The sequence below is a fragment of the Castor canadensis genome, chromosome 17 (genome assembly GCF_047511655.1).
Source record: "Castor canadensis chromosome 17, mCasCan1.hap1v2, whole genome shotgun sequence".
Classification (NCBI taxonomy): domain Eukaryota; kingdom Metazoa; phylum Chordata; class Mammalia; order Rodentia; family Castoridae; genus Castor; species Castor canadensis.
Genome location: NC_133402.1, coordinates 58,910,046 through 58,932,691, shown reverse-complemented (window position 1 = coordinate 58,932,691; position 22,646 = coordinate 58,910,046). Strand labels below are relative to the sequence as shown.

The window sequence follows — 22,646 nt, the reverse complement described above, 5'->3', positions numbered from 1 at the left end:
ACTATCAAGCATTCGGGCACTTCAGGGAGACGAGTTGCACAGCTAGCTGTGCTACCAATGCCTGGTGAGTTGACTGCTGAGGGTCAAGGGAATTTAGCATGGGTATTGCTGGAGGGAGAGGATGGCGTGCAGCCCTTAGACAAGGGCTGTGGTTCATCTCACTTAAAGTCCTTCTTGTTAGTTTTCCCTTAGGAACAAAGGCTAGTGTGAACCAGGAAAGCACTTGCCTTGAGCCTGTTGGGGGGGAAGTAGATTGTACAGCGCAAGAGTTCAGTGTGGCAGCCATGAGTGTGTGCCCCACAACCTCCAGCTAGGGAGAGCCTCACCGACCCAGGGGCCCAGCTGCTGCCTAGGATATTTAGCTCTGAGTTTGTGCGGTGGGCATTCTTCCCATAGGGTAAGAACAATACTGAGATGGACCTTTCCTGGGCAGCACAGGACTCCTGTAATGACTGTCTTTAGGTTGAGGGCTCCCTGAAGACTTTGTTGAACCTTCCTTAGACAGCCTTTGATTGGGCAGCCTAGGAGCCCTCCCTCCTAGATTTTCCTAAACATAATTGTGATCTGACAGCTGTGCCAGCCTTATAAAGATCCTTCCCTATTTTTTTTTTTTTTTGGTGGTACTGGGGTTTGAACTCAGGGCTGTGTGCTTGCTGGTGCTCTACCACTTGAACCATGCCCTATACTTTTTTTTTTTAATCACATAGGTATTTCTCTGAATAAAGTCCATGCATAGTTAATATCTCTGCTTCTCAGAGAACCTGAACTTACAGCTTGTGCGTGAGGGGTAAGGAGAGAGAAGAGTTAACAATGACTCTGTGTTTTCTGACTTGGGTCCCTGTGTGTGTAGTGATACAGAGACAAGGGAGACCAGGGATGTACATTTGCAGAAAAAAGATGCAACAAGTGAACAGTGAGGGGGGTAGAGGCAGGGAGGCATAGAAGAAGGAAAGGCAGAAGAACACTTCTACCTATTGTGGGATTCTGTTGCAAATGAAGTTGTCCCTTCCCACTGACGCCTGGTCCGAATTCTTTTCTTTCTTTTTTTTTTTTTTTGAGGCAGGGTCTCACTATGTAGTCCAGGCTGGTCTTGAACTCATGATCTTCTTGCCTCAGCCTCCTGAGTGCTGGGATTACAGGTGTGAGCTACTGTGCCTGGCTCCTAATTCTTAAAAGTAGCTTCAACATCACCCATAGTTCAGAAACAGATTCTCACGAACCATGTGTAAGCTTAACATGAAGTTTCTGTCCTAGTTAGCCTGTGCTGCTACCACAAAATACCACAGACTGCCTGGCTTAAACAGAAGATATTTACTGCTTACACTACTGGGAGATTCAAGTTCTGCCTTGTAAGCAGCTACTTCTTTCTTGCTGTATGCTTACATGGCCTTTCCCTGGAGAGAGAGAGAGAGAGAGAGAGAGAGAGAGAGAGAGAGAGAGAGAGAGAGAGAGAGAGAGTCTTTCTTCTCATAAGTTCATTCGGGACTTAATGTAATGCCCCTCCCCCCAAAGACCCCAAATACCAACAAGTTAGGACTTCAACATGCAAATTTTAGAGGGACACAAATATTCAGTCCATAATCGTTTCTTTCAACCATATTGAGAGGCACTTATTCTCCCAGGCAGTCTCTGAAAGTCCTGTGCCATGTGGCTGCTTAGCATAGGTGGGTCTAAGATGAAAGGAAGACAGAATTAGACTCTGACTTGCAGAACTTAACAGCAAACCCCTTCAAACAGCTTGCCACTCTCAGAAAGTCGCCACCGTCATCATCAGACCCTGTTCCATCAGTCTTAGGAAGTGGTGTGAGGAGTATAATTGGTTCATTGGGAACACTGATTTTACCTTATCTCCCCACCCTTACCCCACTGTTTTATCTGCATGTAAACGTTAAAAAGTGGGGGGAGGGGAGTTACATGTGTGAATATAATAATTTCCAGAGCGAACCCAGAAACACTCTTGGTAGGTCTGTAAGGTTTTTGAAACAGGGGCATATTTAACTGATATGGCTGCGTGGAAAGCACAAAGCCAGAAACTGAAGGGCCAGGACCATTTTATTAGAAGTGTAGAATAGTTTAAGCTATCTGTGCAACAAGGAAATTTTACTCTGATGCCAAGGCACTGATTTTAGTAAACAATCATTTTTTTCCAGGATTTGATGCTAGTGATGTCACTCCTCAAGGTGCATCAATTATCTTATTTTTCCCCCATGGGTTTCCCAAGTGCCATGTCATGGATTGCTTCTCTCTGCAGTGAAACACCTCTGTCTCCCCATGTCTCCACCATTCATGTAAAGCCAGCCCCTCCAGTCTTTGTTCTGGCTGTAGGACAGTGACAAAAGGAATTGGCAACGTGGATAAGATATCACCTTGTGTATTTGTTTTGCCCCGTTAGCAGCTGAATGTTTTAACACACTTATCAGTCCCACTTACTTAACAAATACGTTAAAAACCGGAACTGTGGTGCTAGAGGCTCCAAAGCAAACAGACCAAGGATTGTTAGCTTGAACATTTCCTTCTTGCCATAAACCTGACTTCAAAGCAGCTACGAAATCATGAGGTACACTTTTCATGTGCAGTTCATGTCCATAAACGTTGATTGTTAAAGAGTCCCTTTGCTCTGGCTGCCTGGTACGGGGGGCTCCTTATGGAAGGTGGCGCTCAGTCCCCCAGGACTGAGCAACTCCAGCTGGCGTTGCTGGAGGGCGTGTGGAGGGCTAAAGAAATGGGAAGTCTGTCCTCCCGTTCTCTGCTTCTCCTCTCCGGTCTGCTTCTCTTTGCATTAGTCCCAATATCCAAGGGACAGTTTCATAAAACAGAAATAGCATTGGATTCAGAGATTTTTTTTTTCCTATCCTGGTTATTTATTTGGGGCCACTTCAATTCCTATTTCCTAAAGTCTCCTAAGTCAGTGAAAATTACCCAGGCTCCATAGTCTGTTGGATTGACCAAGTCTGGTTTATGTGATAACCGAGGAAGAACCTCTCACAGAGAGCAGCAAGTCTAAAAAAGTGGGTAATACTTAGATGTCTCTGTGACTATCAGCAAGTATGCAGACCTATCCATTCCTCTACGATGATGTCCTTCTACCTCCCAAATATCGACAGTAGGGTTCCTAGGGGTTGCCTGGCTAGTTGGAGAAGGCCTGGGATTATGTAGTGAAGCAGGTGAAAGAGAGGGTGTTAAGGACGGTCAAAGGGCAGTGACCTTCCTTAGGGAAGGTGCGATGAGGAGAAGCTATGGACAAGGGGCATCCAGGCTGAAGAATGAATGCAAGGTAGGGTCCCAGGGCTCAAGGTTTCCTGAAGCCCATCTTGCAGCCTCTAGGGACCTGTGAAATCTGAGTTAATTGCTGGTGCTGTGGCACCTCCCTGAACAGCCAGACAGTTAGAGTGGTACCTACTGGCCAGGTATGACAGAAAGGAGAACAGAAGAAAGGAAAAGAAGTCCTGCTCTTCTCTCCAGAGGGAAGGCTGAGGATGTGCTCTTGGAAGATCCAGAAAAAGGGGCTTATGTGACAGGAGGCCTTCCCAGGAAGACTTGAGGGTGCCAGGCTGTGATCCTAAAGAGGCCCAGGTACCTGGGACCTGCCCTCTGGACACATCAATTCCCACAGAGGGTTGAAGATTTTTTTCTTAAAGGTTCACTGAGAAACAGATTTTTTCTTTCTTTCTTTTGGCAGTCCTGGGATTTGAACTCAGGGCCCTGTGCTTGTTAGATGGCTTCTCTACCACTTTAGCCCTGCCTCCAGTCCTTTTTGCTTTAGGGTGCATGCTCATGCTTTTGCTCTGTCATCAGAAATTCGTCCTCCTGCCTATGCCTCCCACATGGCTGAGATTACAGACATAAGCTACTATACCCAGCGGGAAATAGGTTTCATTGATTTGAAGAAAATAGAACAACTTAATGTTTTTATCAGGAAGTTCAAATACTAATTTTATATATATATATATATATATATATATATATATATATATACATATATATATATATATATATCTTATATTTTACTCTCTTTCCTCTTTTCCTTGGTGGAAAGTGAGAGTTGCTTGTTTGGTTTACAGAGGCCTTCCATCCTCACAAAAAAGACGGAGGTCAGTTATTTTCTGCACTTCATAAGGGAGGTGAGACTTATTCTGGTCCCCTCATCTGTGTGGTACACGGAGGTATAATTCTAAAATCTTCTACTCTGTTGTACCTTCTGCTTGGCCAGCAGGACCTACTCGTGATCAGGATCTCACTGTGCCACTCGAGGATCTCACTGTGCCACTCGTGATTGTGCCCTCCCTGCCTGACAAAAGACCATGAACTACTTCACCGCCTTCTACCTCGGCCACTTGTGCAATGACTTGAACCATTTCTGTGCATGTGATTGGGATGTGTGAGGACTTGTGACCCACTTGAGACTCGGGCACAAGGAAGGCATCATTCCCACAGACAGAGCTCTCTGGTTAACCCCGAACCCTCCCCAGGGCTCAGAAGCAGTAATCTCTCCTTTCTCTTTTAGGAAAGAGCAGCCCATCTATTCAAGGCCCAGAGAACTTTGGAAAGACGCCAAGGCACTCTGAGCCCAGGATTGCTGAGGTCCGGAGAAGAAATCCAGCTCAAAATGGGAGAGGCATGTGGAGACCCAAGAGTTATTTCTGGGGACCCTTGGGCACAGAGAAAACCAGAGTCATCAACAAGTGGGATAGCTTTAACTCCCTTCGTGTCTGGACCTGCAGGAGACTTCTCTGTTCATACCACAGTTGCATCCGGGGGCAACTGTGGATACCTGTTCGTGGCCAACAGAAGGCTCTGGATTGAGCAGAGGATAGCTCCAAAGAGGATTATTAAGTGCTCATTTTAGGGGAGCTGTGGAAAACAGGCCACAGCAGAGTACCTCAGGAGATGTGGGGTTTGTCACATTAATTGAGGGTGACCAAGTTGACTTTGGGAGACAGGAGGCTCCTACCAGACAAGAGTGATGTCAGGGCAAAAAGATCCTCCTGCAGCCACTGTAACAGACACTGGGGAACTCATTCTCGTTGTACAGCGTTTGGGTTTTGGTTAATCCTCGTTTATGGTGCTGGCCTTTCTTTCCCTTTAATCAAACCTCATCTTTGCAAGGGGGGCAGTTTGAATCAATTTACAAGATAGTCCCCAAGTCTCCGTCCATGAATCTGATTCGAGCTAAAGTGAGCAGGTGCAGGACCTGCAGGCTGAAGGATCAGGCCATGATACAGTTTCCTGCAGGTGAAATGATCCCCACTGGCACCCCCGTGATGCATCCCCATATAGGCTCAATTAGCATGAGTCATCTGAGCAATCCTGCGAACCCTGATTGTCAGCAGGTGTCTGCTTTTGGGGGAGCTTACTAAAGGGAGGAGCTTCCCAGGAACTTCTTGGGTTTAACTTTAATCTTTTACTTATTATTTACTTACCTTTGTGTTGTTGAATTGGAAGATTGGGTGGCGAGTTATCAGAAGGTAAACCAGGAAAAACTTCTCCCTATTTCTAAGACCTCAAATACTGGCTAGCTGTAGGTTTCTGGCTAGAAGGTAAGCCTTGGTTTACTGGCTTTTCTGAAAGAATTACAATGGAACGAGAGAAATAGGCCTCTTAAGAACTGAGATGCTGTTCTCCTGGAGTTAGAAGGAGTCTGAGTCACCATTTACAGCGATGCAGGCACTGTGGTACTTCAGAGCCCAGGCTTTGGTGGTGGGTAGATCCAGGCTGGAGTTTCAACTCTGCTACTTGCAAACTGTGTGATTTTTTAGCAACTTATTTAACCCTGTAACCTTCAGTTTGAATCTTTGCTTGATATTCTTCCTCAGTTCAATTAGTTTTTCAGTAAATTGTCTTGGATTTTCTAGGTCTTTGGTCATATTTTCTGAAACTGGTATAGTTTTGCTTCTCTGAATCTTCCTAGTAGAGACTTTTCTTTGGTTTCATTGCATTGGTTAATGTGATCGAACCAATGATGAGTAGCAAGAACAAAGATGAATATCTACATCATACCTCTGATATCAATGAGATGTTTTGAAGGTTTCTCATGAAGTACGATGACTGCTATATGATCCACTAGGCATCACTTATCAGCTTAAGAAAATTTTCTTACACTTCTTAAAAATTATGAATAGACATCAAATTTTATTACATTCTTGGCATCTATTGAGACAAAATGATAAGATGGCTTTTCTTTTTTATTCTCTTAATAATGTATTCACTAATGATCTTTCTATGAATTCATTTTTTTCTCTCAATTGAATCATTTTTAACTCTAAGATAGGCCTAATTAGCTATGATGGAATTTTTCTCTTTTAATACTTCCAGACTTGACTTGGCCATATTTCATTTAGGATTTCTGTCACCAGCGTTCATAAGCGATCTTCTTGTGCACGTGCTCTCTCCTAGGTCTTGTGAGGGTGAATTTTAATGACTGTGTTGACCACACGGAGGCTGGGAGAGAGCGGTGGCTATGCTGAAGGAACTCCAGATCTCCCTGTCGCTGGTCCTGCTGCTTGCCTGTGGCTTTCTCTACCACCTCACACTGAGGCCCCACTGCCTCTTTTCCTGCCTGCCACCCTTCAGGTCCCCACAGGGGCCCGAAGAGCTCCTGCGCCAAGGACACGGCATCATGTTTGTAGAGACCTCTGAGAGAGTGGAGCCACCCCCACTGGTGTCCTGTGCTGTGGAGTCTGCTGCCAAAATTTACCCGGGGCAGCCTGTGGCCTTCTTTATGAAAGGGCTCAGCAATACCACCCGGCCGGCCCCAAACGCCAGCAACCCTGCTTTCTCTCTCCTGTCAGCCCTGGGCAATGTTTTCCTCCTCCCTCTGGATATGAAAAGGCTGTTTGAAGATACACCCCTGTTTTCCTGGTACACTCACGTAAGTGTTCAGGGAACTGAGAAAGCCAGCACTGAGAGGGACTCAGAGAGGACATGCAGAAAATAAGTCCAATCTGCCTGGAAAGATTGGGTAAACTGAGGGTAAGGACTCGGGGCAGAGATGGGTCCAGCAATCACACCCTTGGATTCTTGCTGGCTCTGTGCCATGGCGTGGAGTCCTGATTCAAGTCAACTGGCCACATTGCAGATAGGCTCACCGTCAGCCTGGTGTCTTTTGTTTTGTGCCTTATTTCTTTGAAGAGCTTGGTTACGTTGGAGGCTTCTCATTAACTGAATGAATTTTTTATATCTTTCCTAGGTGTGTGGAACACTTTTTAAAAATTACACTTTTAAACCCACCTTTAAACCTTTTTTGCACCTGAGGCCCAAACCAGGTAATATTTAATATGAAGTGATGGAAGTAGAAAACTCGCGAAGGATCAGTGCAATGCTATATGAGGTTAGGCTGTATTAAGATAGGATTGAGAATTTCTCAGAGTACTTAGAAATTTTATAATCCTCATCTTAGAAGCATGGTATAATAAGGAAATAATATGTCCATGTAATATTTCTTTCACAAAGGCCACACAGTCAGGTAATGCATAAGGAAATTACAGAATAACCACTCAATGATGGCCAGAGGCAGTTAGGCAGGTTTTTTTTTTGGGGGGGTGGGGGGGACTGGGGATTGAATTCAGGGCTTTGTATCACTTAAGCCACACCTCCAGTCCATTTTGCTCTGATTATTTTGGAGATGGGGTCTTAAAAACTATTTGCCCAGGCTGGTCTCGAACTGTGATCCTCTTGATCTCAGCCTCCCAAGAAGCTAGGATTATAGGCATGAGCCACTGACACACTACTAGGCAGGCTTTTAGCTATGACTTTTTAAAACTGACATCTTATGATGACTATAAAACAATATGGAATGAAGATCCAGTTTCCATTGTGATATAGTTACAATGATTTCAGCTGTGCAGCCACCGCTAGCGTCTATTGGGAAAAAAAATGTAAAGAAATGACATAATGCACCCTTATGGGAGGTGTTTGAGTATAACTGGATTAGAAGTGAATTTAGGGATATGCTAGTTTTACAGATAAAAAACATTTTTGGTGGTACTGGGATTTGAATTCAGGGCTTTGGGCTTGCTAGGCAGGCACTCTACCACTTGAGCCATACCTCCAACCCCCAAGTAAAATTATTTTAAAAAAACAGAAAGGAATTAAATGTCAACATCAAAATAACACTATTTGCTTGCCATATAAAAATCCTGTCTAAATTCTAATCATAGACTAAATACCAGCAAATATTTTAGGCCTCATGGGCCAAGTATGGAAATTGAGGTTATTGTGTTGTCATATGAGTTTCCTGTGGTTGCTGTAACAAATGATCACAAACTTGATGACTTCAAACAAATTTATTCTGCTAGTAGACGTCCCAAGTCATTTTCAGGGGGCTGATATCATGGTGTTGGCAGGACCACATTCCCTACAGAGACTCTAGGAAATCCTCTGTGTAAAATCTCCCTCCACCACTCTCTTTAAGTGACATTTGAGATTTTTTAGGATTCATCAGGATAATCTCCCCATCTCGAGGTCCTCAACTTGGTCACATGTGTGGATCCCTTCTGCATATGAGGTCATATTTGCAGACTCCAGGAATTAGGACCTGAGCTCTTTGGGTGATTGCCATTCAGCCTAGTACAGTATTTTAATAAAAGAGGAAACTCCAGCCCTGCCCTGACTCATTAAGCCTTGGTTCTGAGTGGGCTGTCGTGTGGTGGGAATGCTCGCATCAAGTCCCTGTCACTGGAGACATTTTCTGTACTAAGACATCCATCTGAGCAGGAGGGGTCTAGTGGCTCAGGCAGGCAGGGGATGGGGCTAGGGCAGCCCCAAGGGTCAGTTTCATTCTTGGTCCTAGTGACCCCTGGATCCAAAAAGTGCTCATCTCTCCTCCTGAAGACCTCAGAAATGTCCCAGTAGGACTGGTCAGGACGAGATGGAGCAGAGAGATGGACTGAGTTTCCATCCACTGTGACCTGGCAGTTGCCAACAGCAGGGTTTCTGGTAAGCAGGTGACACTGCCTGGGAGTCCCAGGGCATATGGGGGGTCGAGGAAACAGGTGCTGGGAGTGGAGGGGACACCCAGCTTGGTCTCTGTGGCTCTCAGTGCTAGCTGGCTAGAGGGTGCTCGAGGCCCTTGCCTGTGCTAGACTAACACTCCCTAAATTGTGTTTTGTTCCTTGGAAAAAGAACTCTCGAGTCATGTTATTTTGGGAGATATGACATACCTCCTGTTCTCACAGACGAATCACACACATAGGATAGTTAGGTCTCTCTATGATGTGGAGCTAAAGAGAACTTAACCTGATTCAGCACATCACTTCCCAAACTTATTTGAGCATGGAACCCTCTTGCAGTATGCCACATAAATAATCTTTTGGAACTAGTGTCCTATGGACCACAGCTTAGGTTGCTCTGAACTGAACCTAAGTTTTATGTTAGATTTTAGGAGCAATGTGGCATTGAATGGCCAGGCATGGTGGCCCACACCTGTAATCCCAGCTACTTGGAAGGTAGAAATAAGAGGATCATGGTTTGAGGCCATCCTGGACTGGGAAAAAAAAAAGTTAGAGAGACTCCATCTCAACAAAGAAGTTAGGTATGGTGGAAAATACCTGCAATCCCAGCTACATAGCAAGCATAGATAGGAGAATTGCAGTATGAGGCCAGCCTAGGAACAAAAGGAAAAAATAACTAAAGGCAAAAGGGCTGGGGGCATGGCTCAAGTGGTAGAATGCCTGCCTAACAAGTGTGAGGCCTTGAGTGCAAAATTCTAGTACACAAAAAACAAATGTGGGTCTTGAAATAGAGAGCCCTTAAGTGTCTGTCTATCTAAGCTTCAGGGTACGCACTAGACCGTGTTTCTGCAGCATTCCTACCATGATGCCCCTGCGGTGCTGGATGGCAGTGTGTCCTGCCCCAGTTAGGTCCACCATGGGGCAGATGGGGACCACCTGTTAAGAGGACTCTTGGGCCATCACCTGCTAGTGGCCACTGGGTTTGCTACACTGATCTGGACAAGTGTGGTCCTTTAAGGTGCCCCAGGATGAGTACTGTGGACAGTGGGCAACTGTCTCTGAACAGCCAGAACCCAAGTCCTTCTGATACTCACCACTGCTGGAGCACCTGTGCTTTCGGTTGACGACAGTCTAATGGTTCCATCAAGGCTGGCTTCCTCCTGTAATGCTTCTGTGAGGTTTTTGATATCCTGTCTCTGTTCACTATCAACCACCAATTTGCCAAATAACCATATTTACTTATTTATTTTACCCAAACCTTGTTGCTTTTTCTCTCTCTCTTTTGGACATACTGGGATTTGAACTCAGGGCCTCATGCTTGCTTAGGGGAGCACTCCACTACTTGAGCCATGCCTCCAGCCCTTTTTTGCTTTAGTTTCTTCTTCAGGTAAGGTTTCAGTTTTGCCTAGGACCAGCCTAGGACCTCGATTCTCTTACTTCTACCTCCCACACAGCTGGAGGTCCAGTCGGGCACCAACTATGCTGGGAGCAAACCTTATTTCTTTTGAATGAGTGAATATCTGAAGCCAGGTTGCCCTAGGTTCAAATCCTCTTCTGAACTACCTGAAAAATAATGCCCACAGCACCTATCTTTGAGGATCTGTGTACGTTATAAAGAACTTGGAACCTGTCTTGATAAATGGTGGTTGTTATTGCTGAGGAGGTTTTGTAAACCCCTCCCATTGTAAACAGTGCGATGATTTTTAACAAGTTGCGATGATTTTATCAAAAGTTCACTTTACCTGCTTTCATTTGATTTTATAGCAGAATTTTAAAGCTTTCTTTTGGCTAAAAGCAGGGAAGTTATTTAATTTCTTAATTGACATTTAAATTCAGAAAAATTTATTTTCTGTATTTATTCCATATGGAAACACTGCTATTTATACGGATTTATTTCTATTCTTTTAAAAAAATTTTATTTATTTGGTGGCACTGGGGTTCAAACTCAGGGCCTCACTTGTTAGGCAGGTTAGGCAGGTGCCCTACCACGTGAACCATGCCACCAGCCCTTTTTATGGTGGTTTTTTTTGAGATAGTATTTTGCAAACTATTTGCCTGGTCTGGCTTTGAACTGCGATCCTCCTGATCTCTGCCTCCTGAGTAGCTGGGATTACAGGCGTGAGTCACCAGTACCTGGTTATTTCTATTCCATTTAAATTCATTTTCTGTTTGCTCAGAGTTTAGCATTTGCTAACTCCTTTCTCTCCCCGCCCCCAGCCCAGCAGCAAAGCCTGATCAGTTTTACCTGCAACATGGACCCAAAATCCAACCTTGTCTCTCACCCCTACCAGCTGAGTTCATTACTGAGTCCACGCCACCATCATCCCTTGCCTGGATTTCAACGGGCTCCAACTCCCCTCGTTGCTTCTGTTTTTCTCCATTCCTGTTCCAGATTCTTTTCCATACAGACATTAAGGTGGCCTTTTGAAAACGAGTTCAGACCCCATCAGTCCTTTCTTCTAAACTTTCCAGTGGTTTCAAAGTCTTGACCCCAGCTTACATGACCTGTGTTTTTCCCCACTCCTACCCCTCCTCTCTGTTCTCATCTCCTGTTCTTCTCCTCTCTAGACTCTGCTTCTGCCTCATAGGCAGTGTGCTCCTGCCTCAGGGCCCTTGCACTTGCTGTTCCCCCTTTCTAGATATGGCACACTTCACCCCCTCATTTCATTCAGGTTACTGCCAGAACCTAAGTAATGTGCTTCACCTTGCCCCTTTCATAGCTCCCTTCTTCCTTCAACTGTTTTTAAGTTTTTAATTTATTCTTTTCATCAACACCCAACAAAGCATGTGTTTACTTGTTTATTGTCTACCACCTCCCAACATGGATTTTTGCCTGTGTGTTCACTGCTGGGTCCTTAGTAAGCTCTAACAGCTTGCGTGTAAGTAGGCACTCCATGAATGCAATTGGTACAATGGATACACAAGCAAAGACATGCTTGCCTTTTATGATTCTTGTGCTGATTTGTCAACTAGGATACATATTGGGTGTTTTCCTAGCTTCTTAGTCTTTTTGTTTTTTTGGTGGTACTGGGGTGTGAACTTAGGGCTTCATGCTTGCAAGGAAGGTGCTCTAACACTTAAGCCATGCCTCTAGTCCCTTTTTCTCTGGTTATTTTGGAGATAGGGTCTTGCTTTTTTTTTTTAAACCTAAAACTTGAACTGAGATCCTTCCAATCCGAGCCTCCCAAGTAGTTAGGACTACAGGTGTGAGCCAGGGATACCCAGCTCCTAAATTTTTTCCTTATCCATTTTTTAGCATTTGGAGGACTTGTTTTGGATGCTTCCTTGAGAGTTTCAAATTTGTGGTTAACGTGCACCCACGTAAGAGAATGACTCATACAGTTCATTGTGACAACCCTGCTGAGTCTCTTGTTTATCTTTTCATGCCTTTCATTTTTAAATAAAAACAGCTTCATGAAATCTTTAAAAACAGCTAAAATCCTTCCATTGATAATAATTGCTGTAAACTTTTTACTTGAAAAGTTTGAGTGCGGAGGTAAGTTTGGAAAGTTTGCAAAACAGGGCTTGGGACCACATAGCTTTTTTGGGAAGCTGGCTGGCTTCAACCCTCCCCACCTACTTTGGGCCTGGCTTCCTGCTGTGAAACCCCTCCCTCTTGTCACTCCCTGGACTGATTGTCCCCACAGGTCAACAGCAGTACACAGAGATACTGGCTCCATGTCAGCTCGGACGCATGCCGCCTGGCCCTCATCTGGAAGTACGGTGGTATCTACATGGACACAGACCTCATCTCCATCAGACCCATCCCTGAGGAGAACTTTCTGGCTGCTCAGGCTTCCCAGCACTCCAGTAATGGGGTGTTTGGATTCCTCCCCCATCACCCCTTTTTGTGGGGATGCATGGAAAACTTCGTGGAACACTATAACTCAGACATATGGGGCAACCAAGGTCCCAATTTGATGACCAGGATGTTGAGGGTGTGGTGCAAACTTGGAGACTTCCGAGACCTGAGTGACCTCAGGTGTCTCAACTTGTCCTTCCTGCACCCCGAGAGATTTTACCCTATCTCCTATCCAGAGTGGAGGCGCTACTATGACGTCTGGGACACAGACCCGAGCTTCAACTCCTCTTACGCCCTCCATTTGTGGAACTACATGAACCAGGAAGGGAAGACTGTGGTTAGAGGCAGCAACACTCTGGTGGAAAAGCTCTACCAAAAGCACTGTCCCAGGACTTACCAGGACCTGATTCTAGGCCCAGAGAGAGCAGTGACCAGGGAGCTGAGTCCAGGAGCCAAATAGAGCCAATGCTGTGTTGTCACTGCTGTGTGAAACTGTGCACTTCCAGGACTGCCACACCTCCACTTGGTGTCCTCTGTCTCTGGGGGCTAGGGACTAATCCTCACAGCAGGATTAGTGTTCTCTGGCTATCAGACACACACAAGGAACCGTGGCTATAAAACACAGGTGTTTATTTCACTCAAGAAAAGAAGTCTGGAGGTAGGAGACTCAGGGCAGGAAGGCAGCAGTGGACAGCAGGGGCCTGGCTTGCATCTGTGTGCTTGACGTTCTTAGCATCCTTACCCATGGCCCCTGTGGCTACTGGACCTTCAGCCCAATGTGTCTTCATTCCAGACAGAAGGATAGAGAGAGGAGGGAAGCTGTGCCCCTTTCATATTATGAAGACTTCCCTACAAGTACTACGACCGCTTACCTTTGCATCTCCCTGGGAAGAATATAGCTGCAAGAGAGGCTGGGTGTTGGCGTAGGCACCTAACAGTTTTCCTACCTGTTCTAGTTAATCCTGTCAAATTAATTCTAGGAACTGTTAGAACATTGACTGAGACTACAAATGACTCGATTTCTAGTCTTGAGTTTGATGATTGTATTTTCTGTTGTAACAATGAAATACTGAAATGGGAATTTGTAAAGAAAGGTGTTTGGTTTTTTTAAGCTCACAGCTTTGGAGGTTAAAATCCACAATCTAGGGGTGCCATCTGTTTGGCCTCTGTTGACAGCCTGGTGGAGGATGTCATCAGAAAGGCAGGAGCACACTCAGAGGAGGTCACCTGTGAGACAGGAAGCTGAAAGGCTCAAGGGGCCAGACTTCCTCTTTTTATAAAAAATTCACTCTCGGAATGGAGACGTGGCTCAAGTGGTAGAACGCCTGTCTAGCAAGTGCAAGGCCCTCTGTTGAAACCCCAATATTGTCAGAAAGAAAGAAAGAAGAAAGAAAGAAAGAAAGAAAAGAAAGAAAGAAAAAGAAAAAGGCACTCTTGCAAGAAGAAAATGGAGTCCCACAAGAAATGTATTAATCCCTTCTGAGACAGGCTTCCCCCTAATGACCTAACCACCTTCCACTAGACCCCACTTTTTTTTTCTTTTTTCTTTTTTGGTAGTACGGGGTTTGAACTCAGGACCTGGCACTTGCCAGGCAGGTGCTCTATCATTCGAGTCACTTCACCAGCCCAAGGTTCTTAAAGGTTCTACCCACCTCTCAATATTGCTACACTGGAGACTGAGCTGCCAGCCCACTAGACTTTGTTGGGCACCCTCAAACCATATGCAAACTATAGCAACAGTCATTATTGCACTCAGTCAATAAATATTATTATCATTATTGTACTCAGATCAATAAATATTGATCTCTCTCCATGTGCCAAGCACATAGGGGTCAAAGATACATCAGACAAGGGTCCCAGCACTTATATCCTGATCAGTGGTCACTTATACCTGGGATGGCTTCCTCCCCGCCCCAGTCTGTGGGTCCGTACATGACCTCTTTCCAATACACACATTTACCCTACCCCAGTGACCATAAAATCCAATTACAAACTCAAACTATTTAAAAGTGTTGTCCCTTTTAGTTTCACATAAAAATTTACCTCTATTTGAAAACATCATGTTGGACACCATATATATAATTTTCTGCTAAAAATAAAAATAAATTTATGTCGCCTTTTCAGGAGGTATGAAAATTAATTTTTTTTTTTTGCCAAATACTCATCAGTCAATATTTTCTAGGGCAGGCATGGTGGCACATGCCTGTAATCATCGTTACTCTGGAGGCAGGGGTAGGAGGACCCAGGTCCAAGGCTGGCCTGGGAAAAAGTGTCAGACCCTATCTGAAGAATAAACTAAAAGTTCTCGAGGCATGACTCAAATGGTATAGTGTTCACCTAGCTACTGTGAGGCCTTGAGTTCAATCCCTAGGACTGCCCCCCACCTTTTTTTTTTTTTTAGAAGTTTCCTTTTGGTAGTTTGCTTTATGGAAAAATTTACATTTTTTTCTCCAGATATAAAATTATGATGTTATTAAACTATATCCAACTCCTTGGGAAGGACCAGGGTCACACATGTTGGCTCTCATTGCCACATGTGGAAAGTACACGACTGACGGCTCTCCAACTAACATTCCCACACTCTGGGGTTGTGAGGGGCTGGATCAGAAATAGTTCCTGCACCTCAAAAATAAACGGTGTCTTCCCATAAGACCTAATAGGTCAACGTGAGTGTCATATTTCCTAAGGCTGGGCTGTGATTCCATGAATTTAATGTGGCAATAGTGATAGTTTGATGTTTATAGTCACTTTGCCTGGCAGTAAAAATATGTTTCTGATAAATAAAATATGGGAAAGAAGTGAAAAATGTGTTATGTAAAGAATGCAGTTTGCATGGTAGAAAAGAAGAATTGCAAACGTGGGGGTGAATTGGATAGTGGAATTTTCATGTTCATTTTGGAGAAGTTGAGGGTTACACATGTTCAGTTGGCAGTATATATATATATATTTTCTTATTCTATGAATTATGTAATATCTTTTGTCCACTCTTCTGTTAGGCTGCTTGTCTAATTTTTTTATTATGCTAAGAACACTAATACTTTATTATTATGTTGCAATTTTTTCAGTCTGCTCATTGTTTTTTAGCCTCATTTGTTAGGTTTTTCATCACACACGTTATAAATTTTTATGTAATCCTGACATTTTTTTTTGTTCATGTCTTTTGGGTTTCATGCCATTTTTTCCCATCTATTGACTTCAAGAAATGTAAGTTTAACTCTTCTACCTGGGGCCACCCTCAGGTCTCAAGTGTAACTTATAAGTCGAGTAGCAAGGTCAATGTGCTCTCTTTGGTGATACTGGGATGGGGATTCTTAATTTGGGGATCTGAGAAATTACATCTTTATTTTTATTTATTTATTTTGGTGGCGCTCAGATTTGAACTCAGGGCTTCAGGATTACAAAGCAGGCCTTCCGTCCATTTCACTCTGATTATTTTGGAGATGGGGGTCTTGTGAACTATTTGCCTGGGCTGTCCTTGAACTGTGAGCCTACTAATCTCATCTTTCCAGGTAGCTAGGATTATATATGTGCCCAGCTTACATTTTTATTTCTGCTAGCTGTTAATGAAAATTTATCATTTCCTTCAATTATGAATGTAGCTCACAAACCAAAGTATTAGTAGTACCTGTGACTGTCATTAAATGTCACAACTATTTTCATACCACCTTAAAATGGTTGCAGATATCTTGAAATATTGTGTATATTCCTACTATTTTTAGTTTAGAAGGTAGAGGCTACCATTTAATGAATTAGCAAATAAACAAAAGTATTATTATATCACAAAGTTGCAGTCTAATGTTTTCATAGGTATATTTTCAATATGTGCCCCATCAAACTGCTAATGGGGACTTTCCCAGAAAAAAAGGCAAGAGTCGCAGACAGGAAGTCACCCAGGTAGCACTGCAAATTCCGCTCATCACTGCCAACCAATGAGTGGCCAGATCTCAGCCAGCTACTGATGTTGCCGGAGGAGGTTGCTTCTGCAGGTGCACAGACTTCCTTCAAAGTGACCTTCTCAGGGAATGGGCTGGAGTGTGGGCTTTGCCTAAGAAAGAGGTGTCCTGCCTGCCCCTCCCCTGCCCCCCGCCAGGTCCAGCTAATTCTAGATGTAAGCATGCAGGCCTTTTATGGCCAGATCCTCAGATTTATTTTTTTAAAAGAGAAATCAGAAAAAGAGATTTTTGTGTGTGTAAGACTCTCCCTTATTAGCACCATGAAAACTCCATACACCTTTCATCTAAAATCCCCTCAGAAACCACTTGGCTGGCATTCCAGCACTGGGACACTGAAACACTTGGACTTCCCTTCAGGAGGGTGGGTCGGGATCAGTAGTTGGCAGCAGAGACACTGCTCTTGTAGGCTGCCAAGGTGTGTCCCACTTCTTCCAGACACATCCTGACGTGCAGGAAGGGGAGTCGGTGGCAGGTTCTGAGCTAGGCTGGAGGGCTGGGCTCTGGCACTGAGCTGAGGAGGTGAAGGACTGTGTTGAAACCACAGAAATTGAAAACTGGTCCTCCTGCCCTCTCACTTAGCAGTATGGCCCAGTGGTTCAGTTATGTCTCCTGGTCTAGCCATCTAGGACCAGTCTCATTTGTCCTGTTCCTTGGTCATGGCCTACACATGGACCCCACTGGTGCTGTCAAGTCTTGTGTATGCTATGGCAGCTGAAGGTGGTGGTTCTCCAGTGTTAGTGATCTAGGACCCTATAACCTGTGGTATCCTTGGGACCAGGGACAGGCCCTCAAGACTTTCTGTATCAAATGCCCTTCTGAGGCCAGTGAGGGAAAGACGTGTGGGTGCCATGTGTGGAAGGTCTTGATCAGCTTAAGATGGGCGCCCTGGCCTTTGCCAAGGTGGACCTGGGTGCATGTCAAGTCTGCTTTGCCACAACAGCCCTGCAAAGGAGGGCACCCCATTTATACATGGGGGAAGCTGAGGCTGGTAGAAATAATACACACCAGCACACACATGGGTACCCTCAGAGATGCTTCTTTTTAAAAGTTTATATTTTGCTGTTTATAGACCTCTGGATAGAACTTGCTAGGAAAGTTCTCTACCACTCTACCACTTGAACCATACTCCAGTCCTTTTTGCTTTTTGGTTTGTTTTTCAGAGAGGGTCTTGCACTAACTTTGCCCAGGCTGGCCTCAACTGAGTGAGGATCCTCCTGTCTTTATCTCCTGAGTAGCTGAGATTACAGATGTGTGGGTCTATAGCCATTATAGCAGGTAGCGCTTTCTTTTTTTTCTTCCTTCCCTCCCTTCCTTTTTCTCTTGTACTGGGGATTGAACCCAGGGCCTGAAGCATGCTAGGCAAGCACTCTACCTTTGAGCCACATTCCCAGCCTCCTTCAGAGCTACTTTCTGTAGACGTCAGAGATACAGTGAGAAGAGAGATGGGAAGCAAATGCCCAAGCAATTTCACAGTGTGAACTCAGCAGGACACACACTGTCTAAAGATATTCTAGTTACTTCAGTTCTCATGAACAATCCTGCTAGGTAGAGCTTATTTTTCCTCATTTTACAGCTGAGAAAACTGAAGGTCAGAGAAGTTAAGTGACTTTCCCAGAGTTCCACGGTGTGGGATGGGGGAACATAGATGCATCTTTGACTCCAAAGCCTGGACACTTTGCTCCCAGCTAGTGAAAAGGGTGCTTTGATGAAAGGAGCAGAGGATCAAGTTCCCCAGCAGAGAAGATGGCTTACAGACATCCTTACTTGGTCCTGGTCCCTGCTCCCTTTTTTGTTTTTTAACATTAAAAAAAATGTGTTAAAATATACAAAGCATAAAGTTTGCCATTTTAGCCATTTTTGAATGTAAAAATCAGTGGCATTAGGTATTCACATTGTTGCGGGACCATCACCACCGTCCCTCTCCAGGATTTTTCATCATTCCCAAACTGAGACTCTGCACCTGTCAAACAGTAACTCCCTATTCTCTCTCCCCCGTGCCTGGTAACCACTATTCTACTGTCTGTAAGAATTTAGCTATATCTTGTTACCTTGCATAAGTGGAATCGAACAGTATTTCTTCGTTTTTGTGACTGGCTTATTTCACATAGTATATGTGTTCGATGACAGATGTCTAAGATAGTCATCTTATAAGGAGAAAAGGTTGATTGTGGCTTACTGTTTTAAGGGCTTCCATGGGGCCATAGTTGCTGGTCTGATGGTGGGGGCATGTGACAGAACAAAACCTCTCACTTCACAGCAGGGAGGCAGCAGAGAGGAAAATGGGCCTAGCATCCCCCTCAAGGGCATCTCCTTCAGACCTAAAGACCTCCTGCCAGGCCCCACCTCTTAAAGGTTCCACTATCTAATAGCCCCAAGCTGGGGACCACGCCTTTGCCACCTGGCCCTTGGGGACACTTACCCATAACACAGCAGTATAACATTTTGCTTTGGTCTGAATGCTATAAAATGTAGTTGAATTACGGTTTTATGAGTAGGACTTGGACGGTGACTGGGCAATGACATGAAGTCCTAATGACTGGCTTTAATGCATTATAGAAGCGTTTACAAAGAGCCACCTAGACCCTTCCTCTGACAGCAGTTATCAGCCAAGAAACAGGCTTTCACTAGACTCTGAATCAGCTGGTGCCTTGATCTTGAATTTCCTTGCTTCCAGAACTGTGAGAAATGAATTTCTGTTGTTTATAAAGCTACCCAGTCTATGGTATTTTGTTATAGTAGCCTGAATGAACTTCAAGTTTCATTCATGTTTGTAGCATGTATCAGAATTACCTTTCCTTTTTTTTTTTTGGTGGTACTGGGTTTTGAACTCAGAGCTTTGTGCATGCTAGGCAGGTGCTCTACCCTTTGAGTTACACCTCCAGTCATTTTTGGAGATAAAGTCTCACTGTTTGACCATACTCACCCTATTTATGCTGCCCACCATTGCTGGAATGACAGATGTGGACTACTACATTCAACTTTTTTTCTCCTGGGATGGGCTCTTGCAAATTGTCTGGAACCAAGGTCCTCCTAATTCTAGCCTCCCAAGTAGTTAGGATCACAGGCACGAGTCACTGGAAGCTGGCTTACCTTCCTTTTTTGAGGGTGAATAATATTCCACTATATGAATATACCTTTTATTTACCCATTCAACTGTCAACAGACACTTGAATTTTTTTTCCCACCTTTTGGCTATTGTGAACAATACTGTTTTAAACATGAGCGTACAAATAATCTGTTAGAATCCTTACCTTTAATTCAGAAGTGGAATTGCTGAATCATCTGGCAGGTCTATAATTTTTTGAGGAACCACCATTCTGTTTTCCAAAGTGACTGTACCATTTTGTATTCCCACCAGCAATGCAGGGAGGTTCCTGTTTCTCCAATCTTTGCCAACACTTATTCCTGCAGACTTTCGCTCTCTCTGTCCCAAGATGCAGTTTGGAAGATGGAGGCTGGGCTGGGAGGAAGGCCTTCAACAAAGCAAAGCAAATTGCTCCAGAATTCCTGAGCAACGGAGTGGCGAGGGGATGGGATGAGTTTTTAGGTCCTGGTTTTCCCCTGGGCAAGGTTAAAGGATAAGAGGTGAAGACGGGGGGGAGGGGGGGGCCTTCTTCTGAGACACTTAGACACCCAAAGGACTCTCCTAACTAACGTGGGTCTTAGGGTCTTAGTCAAACCCTAAGGCGTTCCCTTTATAGTTCCCTTTATAGTTTGGGGCGGGTGGGGAGGAGCTGCGGGCCTTCCCCCCCCCCCCCCCCCGGCCCTTTACAGCAGGCTAACGGCTGTCCCCAGGCCGAGTGCGTGGTGGGCAGGGGACAAAGGATCGCATCCAGCCTCCCTGGGCTTCCCTGGGCCAATCCCCGGGGCAAGGCCAGGGAACTTAGGTCCCAGGTCTTTTTAACGGATCCAACGTGGCATTCCTTCCTCCCCCATCCGTTACAGATCTGAACTAGCTCGTCCCAGGGGCGCAGGGAGAGACTCCGCCTCTCCTTGCAGTGGGGTGGGCGGGCTGTCGTGGGAACCGAGGCCCGGGAGACCCCAGGCTTCCTCAGAGCTGCGGGAGCAGTGGAGGCCGGCGTGGGCCCCGCATCCAGCCGCACAGAGCGCGCATCCCCGGCGGCGGGCGGCGAGGACCCAGGAGCCGCGCCCCGCCCCGCCCCCACCCCACCCCGGCCGTCTTGGGGCGGGGGGTGGGGGATGGAGTGAGTCTGGAGGCGGGATTTGGGTTCGGTGGGCTGGATCGGGAGGTGGGACCCGGCGAGCCGCGGAGCCGGCTCCTCCAGATCTCTTCCCGCCGCCCCCGATCCTGGGGTCCTGCATGGAGAGCCACGCCGCCTGGGAAACTATGCCAGGAATCCAGCCCCGAGCCGAGCGCTGCTCCAGGCCGAGCCATCGCGGGCGGCGGGAGGTTAAACATTAGTGGGGTGCTCGCCCTGGCACCCCGCCCGGCCCGCAGCCCCGGGCCCTGGGGCCTGCGCCGCACCCAGGTACCCAGGAGAGACGCGCGCGCGGGCGATGGAGGCGTGGGGCATCCCTGGGCTACGGGTGGTCTTGGGGCTTTTAAGTGACTGAGGGAGCTTGACGAGCTGAGTTTTGCAGGTAATTGGGGATCTTTTAGTGAAGAGACGAGTTTTAACAAACATGTTGGCGTCGTTTTAATTCCCCTGCATCCTGGCCCGGGCTAAAGTTTAGCAGGAGGCAGTAACAGGGTTTTTGATCTGAGATGGCTGCGGATAAAAGTCCACAGGAGACTTGCTGAGTTCAGGGTCAGGGTGTAAGAGGCAGGGCAAGGGACCAGGCCTGAGCAGGACCTAGCACTCATTAGGGGCCCAGGGCCTGTGCTGCCCAGACTTGTCTCCTGGAATTCAGCCTTTCTTTCTTTCTTTCTTTCTTTCTTTCTTTCTTTCTTTCTTTCTTTCTTTCTTTCTTTCCTTCCTTCCTTCCTTCCTTCCTTCCTTCCTTCCTTCCTTCCTTCCTTCCTTCCTTCCTTCCTTCCTTCCTTCCTTCCTTCCTTCCTTCCTTCCTTCCTCTTTTTTTCTCTCTCTCTTCCTTCCTTCTATCCTTCCTTCCTTTCTTCTATTCCTTCCTTCCTTCTTTCCTTTCTTCTATTCCTTCCTTCCTTCCTTTCTTCTTCCTCCTTCCCTCCCTTCTTCCTCCTTCCCTACTTTTTCTTTCTTATTTAATTGTATATTGTGCAATTGTTTCATTGTGATATTTCTATATATGCATATTGTGTACTTTAATCAAACTCACCCTCTCTATTACTCTTTCTTACCCACTCTCTCCTCCCTGGAGTTTGATTTTTTAAGGACTTGAAGAGAGGTCTGGGGAGTCCTCCCCAAGCTGAGGACTGTTAATGAGAAAATGCTGCTTAGTGGCTGGCTGACTCTGTCAGTACCAAGGGTCTGAAAACATCTTCCTCTTATGGAATAGTTTCGGACACACCCATCTTGATAAAATGCTCCCCCAGTTGTTCACCTCAGGTTGGAAGCAGAAACCATTTGTGCAAGACAGCTGTCACTTCTGCCATGGAGTTGATATTTAATCAAAAGGGTTGGTGTTCAGATTCAAACCGACAGGAGCAGGAAAGGGGACAACTTGGTGGGCTCTTCTCAAGATCCTTGTGGACCCCTTGCAGGGGTCCTTCCTGTCCAGCAAGGCTAACTTCCTGCATGCCACCTGTCACTAGGCCTAGCTACTCTAGTGAGAGGTCTGGCCCAGGCTCTGAAGATGGGGGAACTCCACCAAGAAGCGAAGACTCCTTCATGAAAAAGGAAACACTAGTGTAGTGTAAGACCATTTTATTTTTGGTGGTATTGGAGTGTGAACTCAGGGCCTTGTACTTGCTAAGCAGGCACTTTACCGCTTGAGCCACATCACCAGCCTGTAAGACTGTCGTCTTTTAGATGTGAAAAGCTGGTCTTGTTTGTTTGCTTTAGA

The 22,646-nt window shown here is 45.5% G+C and overlaps 2 protein-coding genes across 3 annotated transcripts in view; both read left to right on the top strand.

Moving 5' to 3' along the window:
- The first annotated feature begins 4,508 nt into the window (after positions 1–4,508).
- Positions 4,509–15,774, top strand: A4gnt (alpha-1,4-N-acetylglucosaminyltransferase). The gene is made up of 2 exons (XM_020178281.2): positions 4,509–6,868; positions 12,596–15,774. The coding sequence occupies exons 1-2, from the start codon at positions 6,458–6,460 to the stop codon at positions 13,208–13,210; spliced, it is 1,026 nt and encodes a 341-aa protein (XP_020033870.1). The 5' UTR covers positions 4,509–6,457; the 3' UTR covers positions 13,211–15,774.
- Positions 15,775–20,886: 5,112 nt separating this feature from the next.
- The window catches only part of Dzip1l (DAZ interacting zinc finger protein 1 like), a 38,060-nt gene continuing 36,300 nt past the window's right edge, over positions 20,887–22,646 (top strand). Inside the window, exon 1 of one of the 2 annotated variants that reach the window (XM_074060287.1) lies at positions 20,887–21,193. The gene's annotated coding sequence lies outside the window, so the exon portion shown is untranslated. The remainder of the gene's footprint in view (positions 21,194–22,646) is intronic. The other variant, XM_074060286.1, reaches the window with a different exon arrangement.